At 26.5% G+C, this 19,985-nt stretch overlaps 1 protein-coding gene across 1 annotated transcript; it reads left to right on the top strand.

Annotated features, from left to right (window-relative positions):
* The first annotated feature begins 511 nt into the window (after positions 1-511).
* On the top strand, positions 512-12,966 carry LOC145840806 (uncharacterized). The gene is made up of 8 exons (XM_082948145.1): positions 512-596; positions 835-1,068; positions 2,245-2,391; positions 3,715-3,903; positions 5,277-5,347; positions 5,723-5,820; positions 7,834-7,949; positions 12,805-12,966. The coding sequence occupies exons 1-8, from the start codon at positions 513-515 to the stop codon at positions 12,964-12,966; spliced, it is 1,101 nt and encodes a 366-aa protein (XP_082804271.1). The 5' UTR covers position 512.
* Positions 12,967-19,985: the final 7,019 nt, after the last annotated feature.

Below are 19,985 nucleotides of genomic sequence, written 5' to 3'. Positions count from 1 at the left end.
ATGTTTAAAGCTTACTATTTCATGTTAAGTTTGTTATGAACAGTCTTAATTTTTTAAAACAAAATTAAATTAAATTATCAGTACTTACAGTGTGACTATTTTTTATATTTTTTGTGATTTGTTGGTGCAATTAGTACATAATTTTGGTGTTAAAAGTTTTGGAACTCTATTTTTATGCTGTATATAGAGTATTTTTTGAGTTATACGTTATTAGTGTATTTTGAGTTATTAGTAAGAAAAATTAAAAACTATTGAAATTATCACACAAGCTTTGTATGTTACAGTATCAGTTTTGTCAAGTGTTTTTAGTTTTTTATGGCTCGGCTAGAAATAACAGTTAACATGTGTCTATTATTCTTCGTTATATTTATTCTAAACTACAAAGTGTAAATTTTAAACTACTACTTGAGCTTTTATAATTATAAGCTTTGACTTATGAAATGAGTCTAGCTTCAGAATAAAGCTGTAGAAATGAAAAAAAACTCAAGTTACTAATATTTTTGTAGCATAGTATGTCATCTCACTTAAACAAATGTTCAGGATGTAGAGAGTTGTTCTCACCAGACCTGCTTGCTAACAAGAACCAACTATGCCAAGTTTGTATTTGTTTTTTAACATTTGTACAAAGTAGTGGTAACTACTTTTAAATAATAAACTTGTGTTTTATAAAACATAAAAGAATAGTTTACTTTTTTTTTTTCAAAACTTAAAAGTTTGTGTTTTTTTCAATTTTCAATTTGTATTTTTATATAAAGTACTAAATATTTCATGTTGTTTTATTTTCTAAAGTTAATTCAGATGAAATTTTTTTATTTAATTCCAACATTCTTGTAGGGATGTCATTCAAATGGTGAAAAAGAGTCCAAGTCTCCAAAGTCCAGCACTTCGAAAAGAAAGAGTGACTCAAGCATTGAATCTGTCAGCAAGGTGCAGAAAAGAGCTGACGTCAGCAAAAATGCCACAAACTGCAAGTATTGCCTCACACCGCTGAAAGTCGCCAAGGTACATGATAGTATACCAATGGCAATGTGCGCCAAGTGCAATGATAAGGAAAAGAAACACGGAGAGGTTTGTTGTGTTCTGATAGCGTATTACAGGGTTCCCACTTCCCTATAATTCCCTTAAAACTTGCAATATTCTGAAAAATCCCTAGAAAAAATTGAAAAAACATGTAAAAATCTCTAGAAATTACATTTTTTTGCTTAGTGATTGAAATTTGAAAGCCAAAACAGCAACACTTTATGGTGAAAAAAATATAATTTTATTTTTATGAACCAAAATCTTTGCAATCTCAGTACAAAAATGTAACTATATTGTGCCACCTTAATTGCGGATCAAACTTTTCCTTTTTATATTAAATCCATATTTATCTAAATTTTACTTATTTAACTAAAATTAGAGCTCACAAACCCTCTAGTTTTTGTAAATTTCTTATTTAAACTGCTTATAAACGGTTAATAGCATATTTTACTTTCTATACCTTAACTTTATGTTCTTCACGTTTAAAGTTCATTGTATTTTTTTTTGATAATTTTCTACAAATTTGCTATATTTTATTGATTTCCTTATATATTTTTTTGAAATTTTCAGTGGGAACCCTGGTATTATTTTAGTGTATGTTTTTCATTATAATCGTGTTCAATTTATATTTATAGTTATGAAATAAGATTGTACAAAAAATATATTATTAAGAAAAATAAAAGAATTAAGATTTTGATTATTTTATAGAACTTAAAAGTTCAATATTATTTTTATTACAAGAAAGGAAAGAGACTTAATGCATTAATATAATTTACACCTCTCAAATACTTAAGTTTCTATTTTCATCAAATTCTTGTGACTCTTTAATTTCAGTTTTATTTTTAAGTTGTATAATTAACAATAATTTTTTTTAAACATTGGTTTGTTTTAATATGTTTTGTTGTATGAAAAATTTAAATTTTTTGATATTAACTTTTAGTTTGAATGCCTTAAACAACTATGCTGAGGTTAACAAAAACATATAATGGTCTTCTTATATGGTTTAAGTATCAGGGTTTTAATAATTTCATAGATTAAATTTTAAAGTAGAAATAATTCAAACTAAATTTTTTAGAAACTTATTTGACCACAACTCTAAATTAACAAATTCGAATTTAGTTTGTTGAAACTACACAGTTTTTGAATTATATCTGTTTATTTTAAAATATACAATAACAAAATAAATCAAACCTGTTCAAAACTTACTGAAAATAAATATCACAGCCGAAAATCTGCAGTATATGTGGCATTTGGGCGGCGTTCATAGGCAGCAAGTGCCAGAACTGTTCGAATTCATTGCGAAAGTATGGCAAACCGCAAGTTTGCTTCCACTGCAAGGCAAAATGCGCATTTGACAACCCCAAGTTTAAAGTTTGTTTAATTTTTACTTGCTATGTTTTATTTTATAGATTGAGTAGAAATATAAGTTTTACGAAACAATAATGTTGTGTAAAACCATACGTAAAAGTTTACAATTTATGATACAGTGGTCAATTTTTAAAATATAAAAGTTCCTAAAGTTTTACTTTATCAAAGTTCAATATAAAAGCTATAGTGTATTTTTTGTTACGAGTGTGAAGTTAGCTTGACCGCGTTTTTCAAGAATTTTTATAAAATGTCCAAATTTTGGACCTAATTATTTTCCTTATCTTAATAGCTAATTAAAAACTTTTTTATTCTAGAGAACGGTCCTTTGTCTTTAATTTAAAAAATCCATTGGATTGGGGTTTATTTTTTTGAGTGGGGCCCCTTAGAAAAAAAAGGGTTTTTTTATGGATTTTTTTATTTAAAAAGTTTGATTAAAAACTAAATATAATAAAAATATTGTGAATAGTAGATATTAGTGAAAGTATTGTGAATCAACGGCTATATTTTTTTTTTACTAGCTGTCAATATTTTGTACAATTTGGCCTTAATTAGATTTTTTATGATATTTTATGTTTTATGAGTTTGAGTAAAAAAATTGGCCAGATTGTAAAAAATTGAAATAAGGCTAAATTGTACAAAATATTGACATTTAGTAAAAAAAAAATTATAGCCGTTAATTCACATATTAATAAGAAGATTAAAAAAATGATATTATTATTTTAATTTTTTACTCAAACTCATAAAATAAAAACATTGTTAAAAAAACTCAATTTATTCTAAAGGGCCCCACTTAAAAAAAACCCCAATCCATTGAATTTTTTATTTAATTAAAGACAAAGGACCGTTCTCTAGAACAAAAAAAAAGTTTTTAATTATCTATTAAGATATGGAAAATAATTAGGTCCAAAGTTTGGACATTTTATAAAAGTTCTTCAAAATTGCGGTCAAGCTAACTTCACACTTGTATCATACGAACATTTAATTGAACATTTATTTTGCTAAAGAAAGGTAAGTAAATAAAACTAAATTATTTCGATAAGTTTATAAATTTAATTGCAATGTTTATAGTTACAATAAAAATCAGTCTAATCAACTACTAGTGGTTTTTAATTTAAAAAAAGTTCAAGTTCAATAGTTATCAGGATATTTTTCTGAGGTAAACACTCAAGCTAACTTTGGTTCGTTTTTTTTTTTTTGTGAAAAATCAAGCTGGTTTGAATTTAAAACAAATGAGAAAATAAAATCACTTAGCATGAAAACCAGAAGCTGCATATTTTTGTGCAAATTTTTAGCTCAGCAACCAATAACATTTCATCTTTTCAACAGGTTGACGGCAAGCTGTACTGCTGGGGCTGCTCGATAAAACTCAAGAGCGTGTTTCAAAGAAGAGCAAAGAGGGAGGTTGCCATGACGACCAACTCGCTGGAATCCACGGCGGCGTCCCCGGCGGACGAAGTTGTTTTGGAGGAAGAAGTTGTTTCAACCACGGACGACCCCGCTGTGTTTAGTGATCACGTGAGTGAAAAATATACTACATAAAGTGTTTGAAAGCAATTATTTGCAAAATCAAGAACCACGCAAGATTTTTTTTAGAAGCTTCTGCACAGAAAAACTATTTAGAAAATACATCAAAAGCGACAACTTGTGATATTTAGATAGCGTTTAAAATTTCTGAAATGTCTTTTTTTAACAAAATTTTGGAGAATCCCTGAGTCTGCTACAACATGACTCTTTTTACATGTAGTAACCAGAATATTCAAACTATGTTTTCAATTAAGAATTTTGAATTTGGCTGCTTAATATTTTATCTATCAAAACTCAGGCTAGCTTTTAAAGCGTAGTTCAGGGTTTTCCATGAGGGTCAACTTAGGCGTCCACAAGCTGCAAAGAGGGGAGGAGCGTGTGTAGTAAAGGGGGCCACATGGGGATCATAAGGTCATATTTTAAAACTTACACTGGATATTGTTAAATTGATGATGAAGAGCAAAATAAAAAGGTCTTAGGCGTATTTAAGTGTGGCGTCGCGTTGTCTTTTTGACGTCTTAAAGTTTTAAAATCCCAAGTATGAAACATTTAGATAAAAATCACAAAACTTGTATAAAAGATTAGGCAAACTTTCAAGCAAAACATTTAAAAATATTAGTTTAAATACACCTTAAATCGAATATAGAAAAATAAACATACTTAAAAAATGGATTTAAAACCTTTATATGTCATTACCCTTTCTTAACAACTATAGATACTTATATTCTTTGATTAAAATTCCATGAAAGTTTCTGTACTTGCACAATTATAAACTAATTTAAAATTAACACTTAACTAATTGTTAATCAACAACAACTTTTAAGTAGAAAATAATAAGTGTAAGTAGCTTGAATAAAAAACGAGGTTACTCAAATCTGATAAATTTAGAAAATACTTTTTTAAAACAGTTAAATTTTTTTATATAATAACAAAAGTAAAATTTTAATCAGACTTAGCATAAAAGAAGTAAAAATACCAACAGCAAATAATGTCTAATAATAAAAGAAATTCTAATAATAAAAGAAATAGTTTTTCTAAAGTTCAGCTACATTTTTACCAAGTTTTACTCAATCTTCTAGTTTGTCATAATAATATTTTTTTTTACATAATCGCAGTTTAATAATCCGTTCAGCGGTTAAACTTAGTAACTATCTGAATTTGTAATAAATCCTATTTCCAATATATAAATCTTTGACTTCATTTGATTACTTGTTAAATTTGTTTTAACTGTATATTTAATGTACATTTATAAACATTTTAGCAAGGACTAAAAAGTGACGTAGCATGTAAACTTTTGCTTGCTGATTTTCAGTAAAATGTGAATCACAATTTTTTATTCTTTTTATTTCATGAAGCCTAAACAGGAACTTTTGAAAGCACAAGTGAGAGCAGCGGAGGATAAAAGTTTTAAAAGGGAAAAGAAGGAATTTAAAAAGTTTGAAATTTTGTTCACATATTTTTAAAACATTTTTTTTTTGTTAATTTGTATTTTTGCTTGTAGTTTGCTTTCTTATTAATTTGCTTAAAAGCGCTTATTATACGCTGAAACAGCTGTAAAAATAAAAAAGTTTTTTGTACTATACTAAAATTTAAGAATATATATAAACAATTTAAGCATCTTAAACATCAATAATGTGTAATATTTTTTTTTTTAGATTTTGTAATAAACCAATATTTACTTATACTTAAATTAAAGAAATAAAGTTAAATACTGCATACAATACAAACATCCTATTATTTCATCAATCATATCAAATGTCAATTCAATATTTTATAAACTAAAGTTTAAACAAGTATAAACCGTTTACAGAGTGGCAAAAAAAGATTTAGATCTAAGAGGACGCAACAACGACGCGAACAACAACAACGATGAAAGAAGCAGTGGTCAAATCGTTTCCAGTGCTGCAGGTTGCTGTTTTGAAATCCGGCTTTAACAACTGATATTATATGCTCGTGAAAAAATTTAAGCATGTCCCGCTTTTTTATGAAGTTTTATGAAGGTTTTTGTCTGTGAAACCAAACCCGGTACCCGCTGGTTAAAATGTCTCAAGCGCAAGGCGTGAAAAGAGGAGCGCGTATTTTTATTGTGAACTCATTTGCACATGCAGGCAAGAGTTTCCCAGTGTAGGCCAAGTGCCCCCCCCCCCTTAGGGGCCATGTCAGAAATTTAAGGTGCCATCAGCAGTAAAGGGGCCATAAGGTCATAATTTGAAACTACTTACACTAATATTCCGGAGTTGATAAAGTCTTAGCAGTTTTTGAGTAATCTATTTAGAGGGGGCCATAGCTTTTTTAATTTCTTTGAAAAAGGCATTTTGAAAAAAGTTTGGGATCTCGATGCAGGCGAGCAGTGAAACAGAACACAAAGAGACGCCGAAGGTTGCAGGCTTGGGCAACATTTGGCTGATGCTTTTTTTTCAGTTTTCCCATGCTACAAAGGTATAGAAAAATAATGTTTTAGCGTTTAGCGACTGAACATGTTATCTTTCATCAATACAGGTCTGCCACTTTACCTGGAAACATTGAAAAACCTGGAATTCGACAATTTAGGCAAAAATAACCTGGAAAAACCTAGAATTTAAGAAATTTTGAAAAAAAAACTGGAAAAACCTGGAATTTTGATCAAAAAACCTGGAATTTTTAATAATTTTAACATTTTTAGTACTAAAATTTCAATTTAACACAAAAAATCTATCATATAAATATGATTTTTTGTCAACATCAAAATTTTTTTTATTAAAAAACACATTTAAAGTAACTTTACAGCATCTTTTAAATGTTTTTGTACTATTTAACTCAGTTTCTTTTATAGAAGTTAACTAAAAACTAAAAATAGACCCAAAAATGTGTACTTTTAAAAACCTGGAAGAATTTTTGAAAACCTGAAGAAATTTAAAAAAAACGAGTGGCAACCCTGTCAATACTGAGTTGATCTAAAGCATTAGTTCCCAGAGTAAAGGGGTGGTGTATCGCTTCCTTTGGGAAATATTTATACTGTTTGAGAAGTGTTCATGCATCAATGATTACTGCTCCAAATCGGATCAACCTATTGTCTTTCTGCAATAAGGGTTTGCATCATTGATTTTTACTAAAGTAATATTTAGGCCAGTAAAACTTTTTAACTTATTTTCTACTTTTGTTAGGTAGAGAAGCTGACCTGTGAAATGAGAAGGAGTGTTTCAAAAAAAAAGGACACAATTTTCTTCCCTTAATATTCAATATGTTTTTATTTTAATTCTTATAAGTGTTCCAACAGTTCTAAATTTAATCACTTTGAATAGAATGTAAATATTCTCAAAATTTAATTTTAAAGCTCTTTCTAAACTGGAATAAAATAAATAATTATCTATCATAATGGGCGTGAATATACTTTATTACAAATTGTTTTTTTTGTTAAGAAATAAAAAAACATGTAAAAGTTATGGTGACTTCACCAACTTTATACACAACTTAGGTTTGTAATAATAACTTTATAGTGAAATTTGATTTGTAATAATAATTTTATACAGAACTTTGGTTAGTAATAATAACTTTGTACACAACTTGACTCATAACGCATTGATGTGTTTATCAATCAAAAATAAGCACTATTTTACGTTGTAGTACCAATGAAGTTGTTATACCATTTGCTATTTTGTAAACTAGTATTTGCATTTGTTAAGCTAAGCCTCAATGTTTTTGTAAATTTTTATTAAGGTGTTTACTACTAATGATCTCATTCAAATTATAGTGAAGCATTATTTCAAAAATAAATAAACAAATCAATAAGTTTGTATAGTAAGTTACGTGAACTGAACTATTAGTCTCAAGTTTGTAATGATAACTTTATTCACAACTTGACTCATAACACGTTAATGTGTTTATCAATCAAAAATAAGCACTATTTTACGTTGTAGTACCAATGAAGTTGTTATATTTCAGATGAAAACAGCCAGCAAGAGCATGCGAGGGAGATGGAAAAGTTGAAGGCGGAACGGGATTTGTACCAAAGTGTTATTTCGGAGAAAAATGCGCAGCTGTCTGATAAGGATCAAGAAGTATGTTATTTGTTTTAAATATGTATTTGTAGCTTAGGTTGTTTGTTAGCACGGTGACCTTTTTTTCAGCTACAATTTTTTTAAACGCTCTACTTTCTGATAAATATCAAGAAGTTTGTTGTTTGTTTCGTATTTAAAATTTTAATCATATTTGATTAATTCTTAAAATCTCGAGCTGTGTTTTTTTATAATTGTAAATATTCCGTACTTGCTAACAAAAATACCTTGCGTCGCCACTGTTATATATATATATATATAACAGTGCATGTAGCACAAGTCAAAAAATAATAGATATCAACTCATGGTGTTGTCAAGTTACGTAATCAAAGTCATTTTAGGTTTGTAATCTTATAATTCTACTTATGGTAGTAATCTTTAATAAAGTTTAAAATATTTTTAGATTATGTTATCATATTTGATTTTTTAGTAGTAAATTTTGGTTTATTATTTAGATCCTTATACTTTAGTTCTAGTTTTTTTTATAAAAAAATCAACACGAGGATTTACTCTATTTATTTATCACACGTAGATAATAAATAAAAGACTTTTTAGTAACTATATCACTATAAACCCCTTTTGCTTATAATGGAATTGAATATTGCAATTTATCTTGTGTGTCAGCAAAGTTCAAAAAATACGAATTTTTGTTGCTTTTAAAATTTAGCTAGACCAAGCATATATAAGTTTTTATATTCAATGTAGATTTCTATTTATGCTAAATGAATACTTTTAAAATTATTAACCCTAGCAGACCTATTGGGGTTGACACTATTTTGTGACTCACTGAATTCATCATATCTTCTAATAACAAGTTAAACAAATAAAAAATAGTTTTTAAAATATTTTTTGTCTGAGTTTCTAAATAAAAATATTTTTATGTAACAAATAAAAACTCTAAGTAGAGTGTCAGACAAATGTTAACTTATTAAACATGTATTCTCTCACGGTTTAAAAGAAATATTCATCAAATTAAAAAAATAATAATACTTATTTTTAACATTTATTTCATTTGAACTTAAGATTATTTAAATAAAGATGTTGCTATTTTTTAGGTTCTTTATATGAAAAACTTCTATAATTTCTTAAACTTTTTATCAAAGGCATTTCCTACTAGTTAAAGCTTCATATGACCGTATCTTATGAGGGGAACGGATCAAAAAAGCACGGATGACACTTTATCACGGTGTGACACTTTAGCACGGTGTGACAATTTAGCACGGTGTGACACTTTAGCACGGTGTGACACTTTAGCACGGCGTCACTTAAGCACAGAGTGACACTTAAGCACGGTGTGACAATTTAGCACAGAGTGACACTTTAGCATGGAGTGACACTTTAGCACGGAGTGACACTTAAGCACGGAGTGACACTTAAGCACGGAGTGACACTTAAGTACGGAGTAACACTTAAGCACGGCGTCACTTTAGCACGAAGTGTCATTTTAGCCTGGAGTGTCATTTTAGCACGGGGTGACACTTTAGCACGAAGTGTCATTACAGCATAGAATTGATTTTGCGTTTTTTTTCTTTGCTTAAATCACATATTGTTTTGTATTGTTTAAAAATCTAAAAACGAACTATTCAACATGTAAACTAAACTTAACAAACTTTAAATGAGTTACAAGTTTAAGCTTTGTTTAAAACTAAGACAAAAGTAAATTTAAAAACTTTATTAATTTGTTTTACTATTTAATTTTAGATAAAAATATTTCGATACTTATACTTTAAAGTTTTTGACATAAAACTATTTTAATAAAGCTAGCAATAAATACAAGCTCTAAGATTATTTAAACTTTTTTTAAATTCTTTAACTAATTTAAAAAGACTAAACTTTAAGCTTAAGTTTTAAATAAAAAGTGAGAAATATAAACATTAAAATTTTTCTTATTTCATTTTATGCCCATAGTAAAAACTTTATTTATATTTTTTTAAGACGATATTTTCAAAAGTGTTGAAACTAATTTTCACAATTATTTGTTTGTTAAGTTAATTATTTTAGATAATTAAACATTTTAAAGTATTTAAATTTGTTACGTGCGAAAATGTCATCCCGTGCTAAAGAGTTTTTCCGTGCTAAAGAGTCACTCCGTGCTAAAGAGTCTCTCTGTGCTAAAGTGACTCCGTGCTAAAGTGTCACTCTGTGCTAAAGTGACGCCGTGCTAAAGTGTTTTTTACAAGTTGATCTTATTTTATAGAGTTTTTTCTAAGCTTGAAGATGCTTTATATCGTTTTAAAAAATTCAAATAGTTTTTTGAGATATGATTAGTCAAAGTCGGGCCGCATAATAGGTTCCCTATGGAAAGGGAAAACTAAAAAAATCGAAAAAAGACTATTTTATTTAAAATCTATCTCCTCCTACATTTTTGAAGCAATCTTCTTCAAACTTTTACAGTCTAATCTTTATACAATAACAAAAAAAAAACATTACTCTGGAACTAAAATAAAAATTTGTAAAAAAAATTTTTGAAATTTTTTTTTTTTTAACTTTTGTGATAGAATATTTATTTTTTTAAATCACTAAAATTGTAAAGTAAAGTTTTTTTCGTTTTATTATAAGGAACGTTTTCTGAAAATTTGAAGAATATTGCTTGAAAAATGAAAGAGGAGATAGATTTTTAGTGAATTTTAAAATTTCCGAGAAAATTTACCCCGAAAAATTTGCTGCCCATACGTTTGTATCGGAAAATTTTTACAAAAAATTAAATATCTCAAAAGTTAAATGATATTTTTGAATTCTATAAAAACTGGCTTGTAGTTTGTACTTAAAGCTTTCATATAAATGCCAAAGTTAATTTTGTAAAAAAAAAAGTGTTGGACCCCCCCTATGGCCAAAATTCATAGTAGTTTTTGTACATATTGAGTCACAAGTTAATAAACAAAATAAGGATTTTTAATTAGATTTTTTTGTTCCCAGAATTTTCGTTTCAGTTTTTTTTCAACTCAACATGTTAAGAATTTAAAATTGTTTAAATATCATCTCTTAAATAATAAAAAAATCCTTAGCTTATTAGTAAATACTATTGAAAGAATTTAAGTAAGTTTTACACTTCTGACAAAATTGAAAAAATAGCACACTTTTACGAGTTGTAAACGAACGATTTAACAAGAAGAAATTTTAAAGTTTTCTAACAAGCGACTTGCAGTTTTTATTCTAGCTTACATAGAATAGCTTATGTCAGGGTTCGTGCGCGTCAGGCTAAGTCAGGCTAAATCAGTTTTTTTGTTTAAAAACTTGAGAATCTCAGTTTTTCTCAGTTCAAATGATTAAAAATTTTTGATTAAGAAAATTGAGATATAAATTTCTAATTTTTTTAATTATAAAAAATCTAAATAAAGATTTAGTTATTAAATTCAAGATCAGTCAGTGTTTGTAAAGATAAATGTTTAAAACCTTTTGTTGAATCTCTGAAAAATATTTAAGAACATTTAATATTTGTTTTGGGTAGATTATATACGTCATAATTATGAAAATTTAAAAAAAAATACAGTTTAAACATTACAGTTTAGTTCAACAACTTAGCTGTTTGTTTGAATTTGTTTACATCAGCTATGTTTTCAGAGCTTAGTTGATTAAACTGTTTTAATTTCTAATTAAAAGGCTTTATACCAAATACTTTTTAGATTAAAACTCTAAGCAGTTTAGTCATATATTTTACTGTTTTTTCTAAAACTATTAGAGATATTAACAACACTAAAACTTAGTTTTAAGATATAAGTACTAAGTTTTGTGGGAGTACAAATTTTAGGAACAATCCATTTTTCTATACAAGAACAAAATATTTAAGGTTATTTTTTTAAATTTAAGTGTAAGCTTTTTAAATCTGATATGACATCAATAATCACTATATTTATTTAAAGTTTAGGATTTATAATTATGTATCAATTTTAAGAACTAGCTAAAATACTATAAAAATATTTTTTTACTTATTTTAATACTCTTGTAAGCATTTCATTTTAAATTTTAATAAAACACGACAATGCACGTTGTTTTATTATAAATCTTCTGTTTATAATGTTTTTACTTAGTGCTTAATTAAATTGAAAAATTGTGTTAAGTAATATATATTAAATTTTTACACTAGTAATAGATTAGATATAGCACGTATTTTAAAACTTATCACTGAATTTGTTATGTTAAGGGCATAGGGGTGGGTTCAATCACTTTTTTCACAATTTAGTCTTATTTTATTGAGTTGTAACTAAGCTATGAGTTGCTTTCAGCAGAATTTTCAAGCTCGAAATATTTTTGAGGTAAAGCTGGTTGAAGTCGGAAACTACAATAGTACTAATCAAGACCCCAAATACCTAAAATGACTTCTAAAGGGGATTTTCCTTACTTTAAAAAATGTCAGGCTAAATTGGTCTCAGTCAGGCTAAATTAAAAAAAATTCGCGTACGAACCCTGTTATGTTATTTTTCTAAAAAGAAACCTTTGACCCACGCATAGTCTCAATTGTAAAAAGAGTAACTTACTCCATAAAGCAATTCTTCTAATTTTAAATGTTTGATCTTTTGTATTTATGATTTTTTTCCTTGTTTTTAATTGTAGTACTACTTTAAATACTGACAATAGCCTTTTAAAAGCAAATGATGCCTATTTATTTTGTATTTTACAAATGGATATGTGAATTGGCGCGTAATACTTTTATACTAATCTGTTTAACAAATAAATATCATTAGACATTTCGTACTTCTCAGCTTAGTCTTATACAATTAAAACGCTCGGAAATTATTGAAATACCGTTGGTAGTGTTACAAATACTTTTCTGTCAATTTATCACTTGAGTCTAACAAGGGTTTGATAATTCAATTAAAAGTAAGTTAAAACAGTATGTTGAGTACAATTTATTTTTCAGATAAAGCGCCTGACCAGCAGTTTGAAGCAAGCCAACAGCCACTACCACGAAAGCATGCTGAGGGAAAGGGCGCAGAACGAAAAGAAGCTGGAAGAAATACGGAGTAAAAACGCGAAGCTCAACAAGAAAATCGTCGAACTGAAGAACAATAGAAACAAATAGTTGTTTTTCAGGGGTCTTCAAAATACTTTAATGTAGAATTCTATGAAATTAATATGAGAATAATGAGTGAGTTTTGAGGTAAAAACTAACTGTTTTTTGTGTATAAATAATTTTAAATAAACAGTATTTTACTTCGAAAAAGCTTTTGTATACCCCTGGCTAGTATGATAATATATGTTTATGTCATTTTATATTACATTAATTTAAAGTAAATGTTTTGCTTGGAAATCTCATTTTAAAGTTCTTCGTTTACTAAAACAATGATGAAAAGTAGTTGTTTGATGAACAAGATAACATAAAAGTTGAAACAATAAAGTCACTGCCTTGTATTAGTATTTTTTTAGAAATTTTCTTTGTTAGTAAAATCTTTTAGATTAATTTTTACTAATTCTTTCAAAACAACTATTTACTACAATTTAAAGCCGAAACGGTTTAACTATACATGTTTCGTATGTTTGACTTTTAATGGATGCTTTTCATTTATAAGTTTCGTCTGATATTTCAAATGATGTTTACCTTTTGACTTAACCGCCTACTTTTTATAAGTTTAAATTACATACTTTGCTTTCGAATTTTGATTATATTTGCTAGAAAATTATATTTAGAATAAATTGTTATTTTAGAAATATTCTTGTTTTTTTCTCTTTTGCTTACAGTATTTTTCAGTTTGACTTTTATTTTTTGGTATTACTTTGTAGTAAATATTTCATGGCAGTAGAGATGGATATTTTTTGTTAATTATATTTTTTACATTAATAACTCAGCTAGCAATTACGTTATACTGTTCTTGAAATTTAACATTAACTTTTGATATATAAGCTAATTAGTTTTAATAGGTTTTAAGGGAAGGCGGAAAGTAAAAATAAAAAAAAAAGACTATTTTACTAAATTCTGTCTACGACGTTTTTGAGTTATTTTTATTTAACTTTCTTAGTCTTAGCTTTGTAGATTTTATAAAAATCTGTGCAAAAAAATTGTATAATTAAAAAAAATGTTTTTTATACACTATCTTTCTTAGTTTGAATATAGAATTTTTTTATATCTGTAATTGAACAATTTTCTAAATATTGTAAAAAAAATATTCTAAAACTTAGAGGTCTTTGGATCAAAAGGCACTAAAATATTTATAGTAAACTATTCAACATTCAAGAAAAAATGATAGCTACGGTCCATAACATACTATTGTGAATTTTTTATAAAAATAACTTTATATATCAAAACATAATAAAAACTTTTATAATGCATATGAACTGACTTGTATTTCATACTTTAACCTTAAAGTAAGAGCAAATGTAAATTTTCTTACAAATATTTTTTCAACTTTTGATCACTAAATTCAAAGTTTAAATATACTTGCTATAAGTTTAATAAAAATAATTAAAAAAAATATATTTTTAGTTTTTAGTTACTACATATTAGTATAAAGTAAATTTGCATGACACTTATTGACAATACCGTACACAAAATATCTTCAAGTGAAAAGTGTTAATTTGATAATCTGAATAGTTGCCACATTATATTTCATGTGTCTATTTCTTTTATATTTCTTTTAGGAACAAATCATTTTTAGGTATTCATGTTTCTCAGACAGAATTTTTACTCGTTCTTTTGCTGTTGCTTTTTTTTCTTAGCAATTCAGGCTAGCTTGATGTAACTCCGACTAGTTTCAAATACAAATAATAATTTCTTACTGTCTCAAAGATCCAGCACAAAACATTCACGATTTGTGTGCCACTTTTGAAAAAGTTTCTACTCCGGATAATTCTTAATGTCTCAATGATAAAAACTACGTTTTATATAAAAGGCTTCTTTCAAACCTAAATAATTACTTAAAGATTTATTTATCTTCAAGGTGTTTCTATATCTAATTTTTACAATTGTTAGGATTTCACATAATATGTAAAAATACTTAGTGTTTTTTTGTGAATTACATATAGTCTTAATTTTCTGACTTGAAAGCGATATTTGTTAAATAAAGTTTGCTTGACTTAATTCGCATCTACTGAGTTTGTAACAAGCTTGTAAATTTAATAAAAAAACTTTAATTTCATTTTTTTGATAAGAAAATACTAGTCAGATCTTTTATTAAAAAAAAATTGCCGATTCTACTAAGCTTGAAACTATGGTAAGAGATCATTTAGAAAAGAAAACCATTAATAAATAAATAATGTTTTTTTTATTTGAAAATCCTTTTTAGTTTTCTTAGTCAGTTTATTGAACCAAAAAAAAAAAACACTCAAAAAGTTTGGTCTTACTACGTGGTGCACGAAGTACCTTTCGGTTATCGAGGTGCCACGGATACTTTTTAATTTCCTGTCCAGAATAGTATACTTTATGTTTGTTATAGTAATTTGACAACATATAAATGAGTAAAATTTCATAGTTTCTTTATAAAATTACAGTTACTCAGTTTCACCGCTAATCACATTAATCAAAATACACCACACAAAAAAAATCACAAGTAAAAAGCAATTTGTAGGAAAGTTTAATTAAGCTTGTTAAAAATTATTGTTAAAGTAAAATCCGGTGATAGATAATGTATAGAAGTATTAAGACTATTATTTTATTTTTTCAGTGTATAACTGAATTGATTTACTAATTACTGTTAGTAAAGTTACAAAAGAATTGTACTAAAACAAGAGTTCACGCATTTCTGTTACTAAAGATAGTCACTTAGTTTATTATCTAAGTTTTGATGCTTTGTACTTTCTGGATACTTTTATGTTGTTTTTTGGTCTAGAGAAACTAAAAAAGCTAGAATAGAAACATAAAACACAAAGCATTCTAAACTTTTTATGTCAACCAAGTCAAAAAGATTGTTGATATAACATATATTGCTTTATTGACGTATAGGGTTGTTATAGCGTTAGAAACAACTATATTAGTTTAAGATTTCATTAAAAAAAGTGATTTATTAGAAGAAAGAATTTATGTAATGCCTAAACTAAGTAAAGTAACAAACTTTATTTAAAATTTTTTAACTGCGACACAAAATAAACTTATTTTTATGAAAAATCATTTTTTTTTATTTTATCAAGAGCATTAAAGACATTGATTTATGTATAGTATCTTTAAAAAATCCTATATATGTCAAAAAAATGTTAGAAAATCAAAAGTGATCTTTTAAAAAAAAACTATTAAGCTTCTTTAAAGTGGTATAAAATATTTACTGCTAAATATTCAAAATTATACAACAATTTAATCGTTTTTCATTACATGTTTAAAATATCTTTAACTAAGCATTTAAGAATATATTGGTAGTAAGTATAGCTTTTTTTAATTATTGACCAACTTCACAAAAAGTAGTAACATTTCTAAACTTTAGATAATGTAAATTTAAAAAATAATTAAAGACAAGTTTAAGTTACAGATACTCAAAAATGATAAACTGGTTTATATTTATCTACTAAACTAATACTTATGTAACTCTAAAGTTTAAAATAAATAAATAAACAAAAGTAGAGTACAAATAGCATCCTGCACTCTTTTAAAATACATAAGATTAAAAAAATTACTAACTTAAGTTAATTTCAAAACAAATAAATAGTAAATACAAATATGTTATTGGCATTATAAAACTGAAGTTTAGCTGATTTTACTTAAGCCTTTATATATAACAGCCGTCTATAATCTAAAGCTATTGCAGAGTTGAATTAGTTTCAAGAAATTGAGGTATTACTTCTCTTAGTTTGTTTGATAAAAAAAATAACTTAGTATTTTTTCAGAACTATTACTTAAATTCTAATAAAATAAGCTACTTATGAAACTATTACAATTAACGTATTTAGTTTACTATGTTACACTCACTTTTTATAATTTAATGACATTTTTAGACTATGTTTTTGTATACACAAGTATTTTATAAAACGAAATTTATAAATAATGTCAATTACATGTTTTAGTAAACAATAAAAAAAACAAAAATATAATTTTACTCAGACAAATAGTTGTTTAATAACAAGTTTAGCTTTCTACAAAATGCTGCAAAGTTTACCAAACAGAATTTAAATAATAGAATGTTAGCTAAGAAAGATAGTAAAATATGTGATATAGTTTCTAAAACTATTATTCAATATAAAAATGATAACTTCCACAACAGAGTAAAATTAATTAAAACATCACATTTTCATCGAATCATAACCTTGAAACATTTAGTTTTAGAAATCTACTTTATCAGTTTTTGTTTTTCTAAGTGATCGTAAATACATTCAAACTTTTATTTCGAAAGAGAACTTATAGAATAATGAAGGTCGCTCTTTCAGCAACGATTCTCTTGTCTGTCAGTTTTTTATTTAACTTTTGATTTTTTTAAGTCAGAATATAGATCTGTAGCTACTTATAAGTATAATGGAACGTTAGTTTACTACCTTTTAAACTGTGCACTAACGATATGGCGATATGACCTTTTCAAACAAGCGTATTAAAAACAAGAAAAGTAGAAAAGTATTTAAATTTTTTATTTTATAGTTTAGTTTTTTGTAATAATAAAACAAAAATAAATATAGTATTTCAAGAACTTGTTTAAAACAAAAAAGCTTAATAACTTTTTTGATTTATAAGTTTTTTTTTGTAACAGGATTTCAATCAAAAACCTGCTACTTTTACTATAAATTTTTTTAAGTATTTCAAATGTTGTTTAGGTTTAAATGCAATTTTTCTTGTTTTAATATTGTGTTTCAACTAAATAAATATTGTTAAAAATTTTGTTTAAATAATAGGTCAAACCTTTTGTCAAAATAAGTTTGCAAAACCGACACAACTAATGAAGATATATTTTTACTACTTTCGTCGATTATTATATACACCTAATCGATAAGTAAAACAAATATTTCAAGTTTTCAAAATTTCTATTTTTATATAACTCATTTATTTTTTTATTATTAAATGATAGAAAAAGCCGCTAAATATCTTTTGTCTTAAAAGAAGGTAAAAACTAAATAAGCTGTAATAATTTTAAATTAAATTTTATTAGTATTTTATGCTATTAGTTTAAGTATTCATTTTTGTTTGATAAAACATGTAAACACCTAAAAAATGTTTGATCTTAAAAAAAAATCTCTGTTAATTAATATATAACTTTCGTAATAAATTTACTAAGATCTAAAATGTTATATACTTACTTTAGACTTCTTTTTAGAATTTTTTAATACTTAAAGCTAAAAAACACATTTCTAAACAGAAGTAAATTATTTTCATTTTTTCAATCACCAAAAGTACAATTTCCGCCTGAGAGCGCACTTAATTATTATTTCTCTCCTTTTATTTGTCTTAATGTTTTTTTATGATTTTTTTTTTACTTGCAAAACAAGATCTTGTATAAAATGTTAGTACATTTTTTTAGTTTTTAACCTTTTGTCTGTAATGTATGCTAAAAAGGACGAGTAAGGGTAAATACTAAAATTTAAACCCTATTCTAGTATCAAGAAACGTTTTAGCTTTCAATTAGCTAATAAATACATCATTAATATGTATTTGAGTTTATATACACTTAAGCTAAAACACAGTTTATCAATTAAAAATTTGAAATGCTAAAAGCAAAATAACTTATGAACGATACTTTTCTCCTCAAGTATATTGTTTTGCTACATTAAAAAACATTAATATTCTTCACTTAAACATATATTCTTTACCATAGTTTTTAAAAATACTTTCTTTTCAGAAGTTTTAGCAGGTCAATGTGCAGTAAATAGTTCAAAAAAGTAAATTTTCAACCGGTTAGACAACAGTTGTAAATAAAACTGTAATATTTTTTTTTTGAGTTTTAAAGACGTAAATAGTTTAACTTAAGTACCAGCGGTACGTCTTCGATTGAACCAACTTTCGATGTTTCTTGCCAGCTGGTTTCAAAAAAGTCACACGCTTGCATTTACTTGCGTGTAAAATAAAAAACTTCTGATAAACTTACAAATTGGAGACATAAAAACACAAGCGCACACAAACACAATTTATTTGACAAAAAATCAAAATTAAGTAAAGTCGTCATATCAAGTATTCCTAGCAATTCATCACCTTGTTGCACTCATTCCAAACATCACTGGCGTTTTTGCACACCTTCAGTTTTGATTTCCTAGCATTGCTAAAAAGTATAAATTAAATATAAAATGTATTCGATAAAAAGTTTTATAAGAATTACTCCACAAAAGTTCTTTTCAAAAATATTTTTAATTTTTAAGTTTTAACTTTTTAGTTTGTTAAACTATTAAATGTTAACTTTTCCCAATTTAAAAAAAAACAAGTGTTTTCAAACTGGTACAAAACTGATTAACAAAATTTAGTTGCTTTTACTTTAATAAACAACCAAAAATAACAAAACTAACCCGTCGGAATATGAAGTATTAATTCCACAGACATCTATCAGCCACTGCCATGTCATCAAGCACCTCGTCTTGCAATTACTCGCCATGAAACGGTTGTTCTCTCTCCAGTAAGGATCTTCTCTTTGCACCACTTTGTTTGTATACAGGTTTCTACACTTGTTGTCGAGACAGATCTAAAATGGGTGTACACAAAGTATCGTTCATTATATTTTAGCTTTTTTACTAATTGATAAATATTAAAACAGATTTCATAATTTTGCAAAAGACATTCATTAATTTGCTCCGACATTCGAATTTTGCAAAAAAGAACATATGTTTCAAGTCAAACTATGTTGCTATTTGAATTTAAAAGTATCATTCAAACCATGCAGTTAAGTAGTGGAAAAATTACACAAAAATATATAAATTTTGACGTAACTTTTTGAATTTTGTGGAAAAATTTTCAACTCAATAATTTTACTTCTTTCTAGTTCATATATGCAGCAACCTACCGCGTTTTTCCCGCATTTGGTTCCTTGCAACACATCGTAGATGTAAGTTCCTTCCGAAGCAAAGTTCAGGTGCTTGGAAAGACTCGTGTAAACTTCGTATCCTTTCGCGTAGTATTTGTAAACCATTGAACTCTTCACACATACCAGCTTTGAACACGGGTCTTTCTGTTATTTCATAAAATAATTTTTTTCTACCTTAGCTTTATTAAAT

Source organism: Thalia democratica, chromosome 1, assembly GCF_965202585.1.
Source record: "Thalia democratica chromosome 1, ktThaDemo2.hap1.1, whole genome shotgun sequence".
In the NCBI taxonomy this organism is placed as follows: Eukaryota; Metazoa; Chordata; class Thaliacea; order Salpida; family Salpidae; genus Thalia; species Thalia democratica.
Note: the sequence above shows the minus strand (reverse complement) of the source record. Positions and strands in the feature narration are given on the sequence as shown.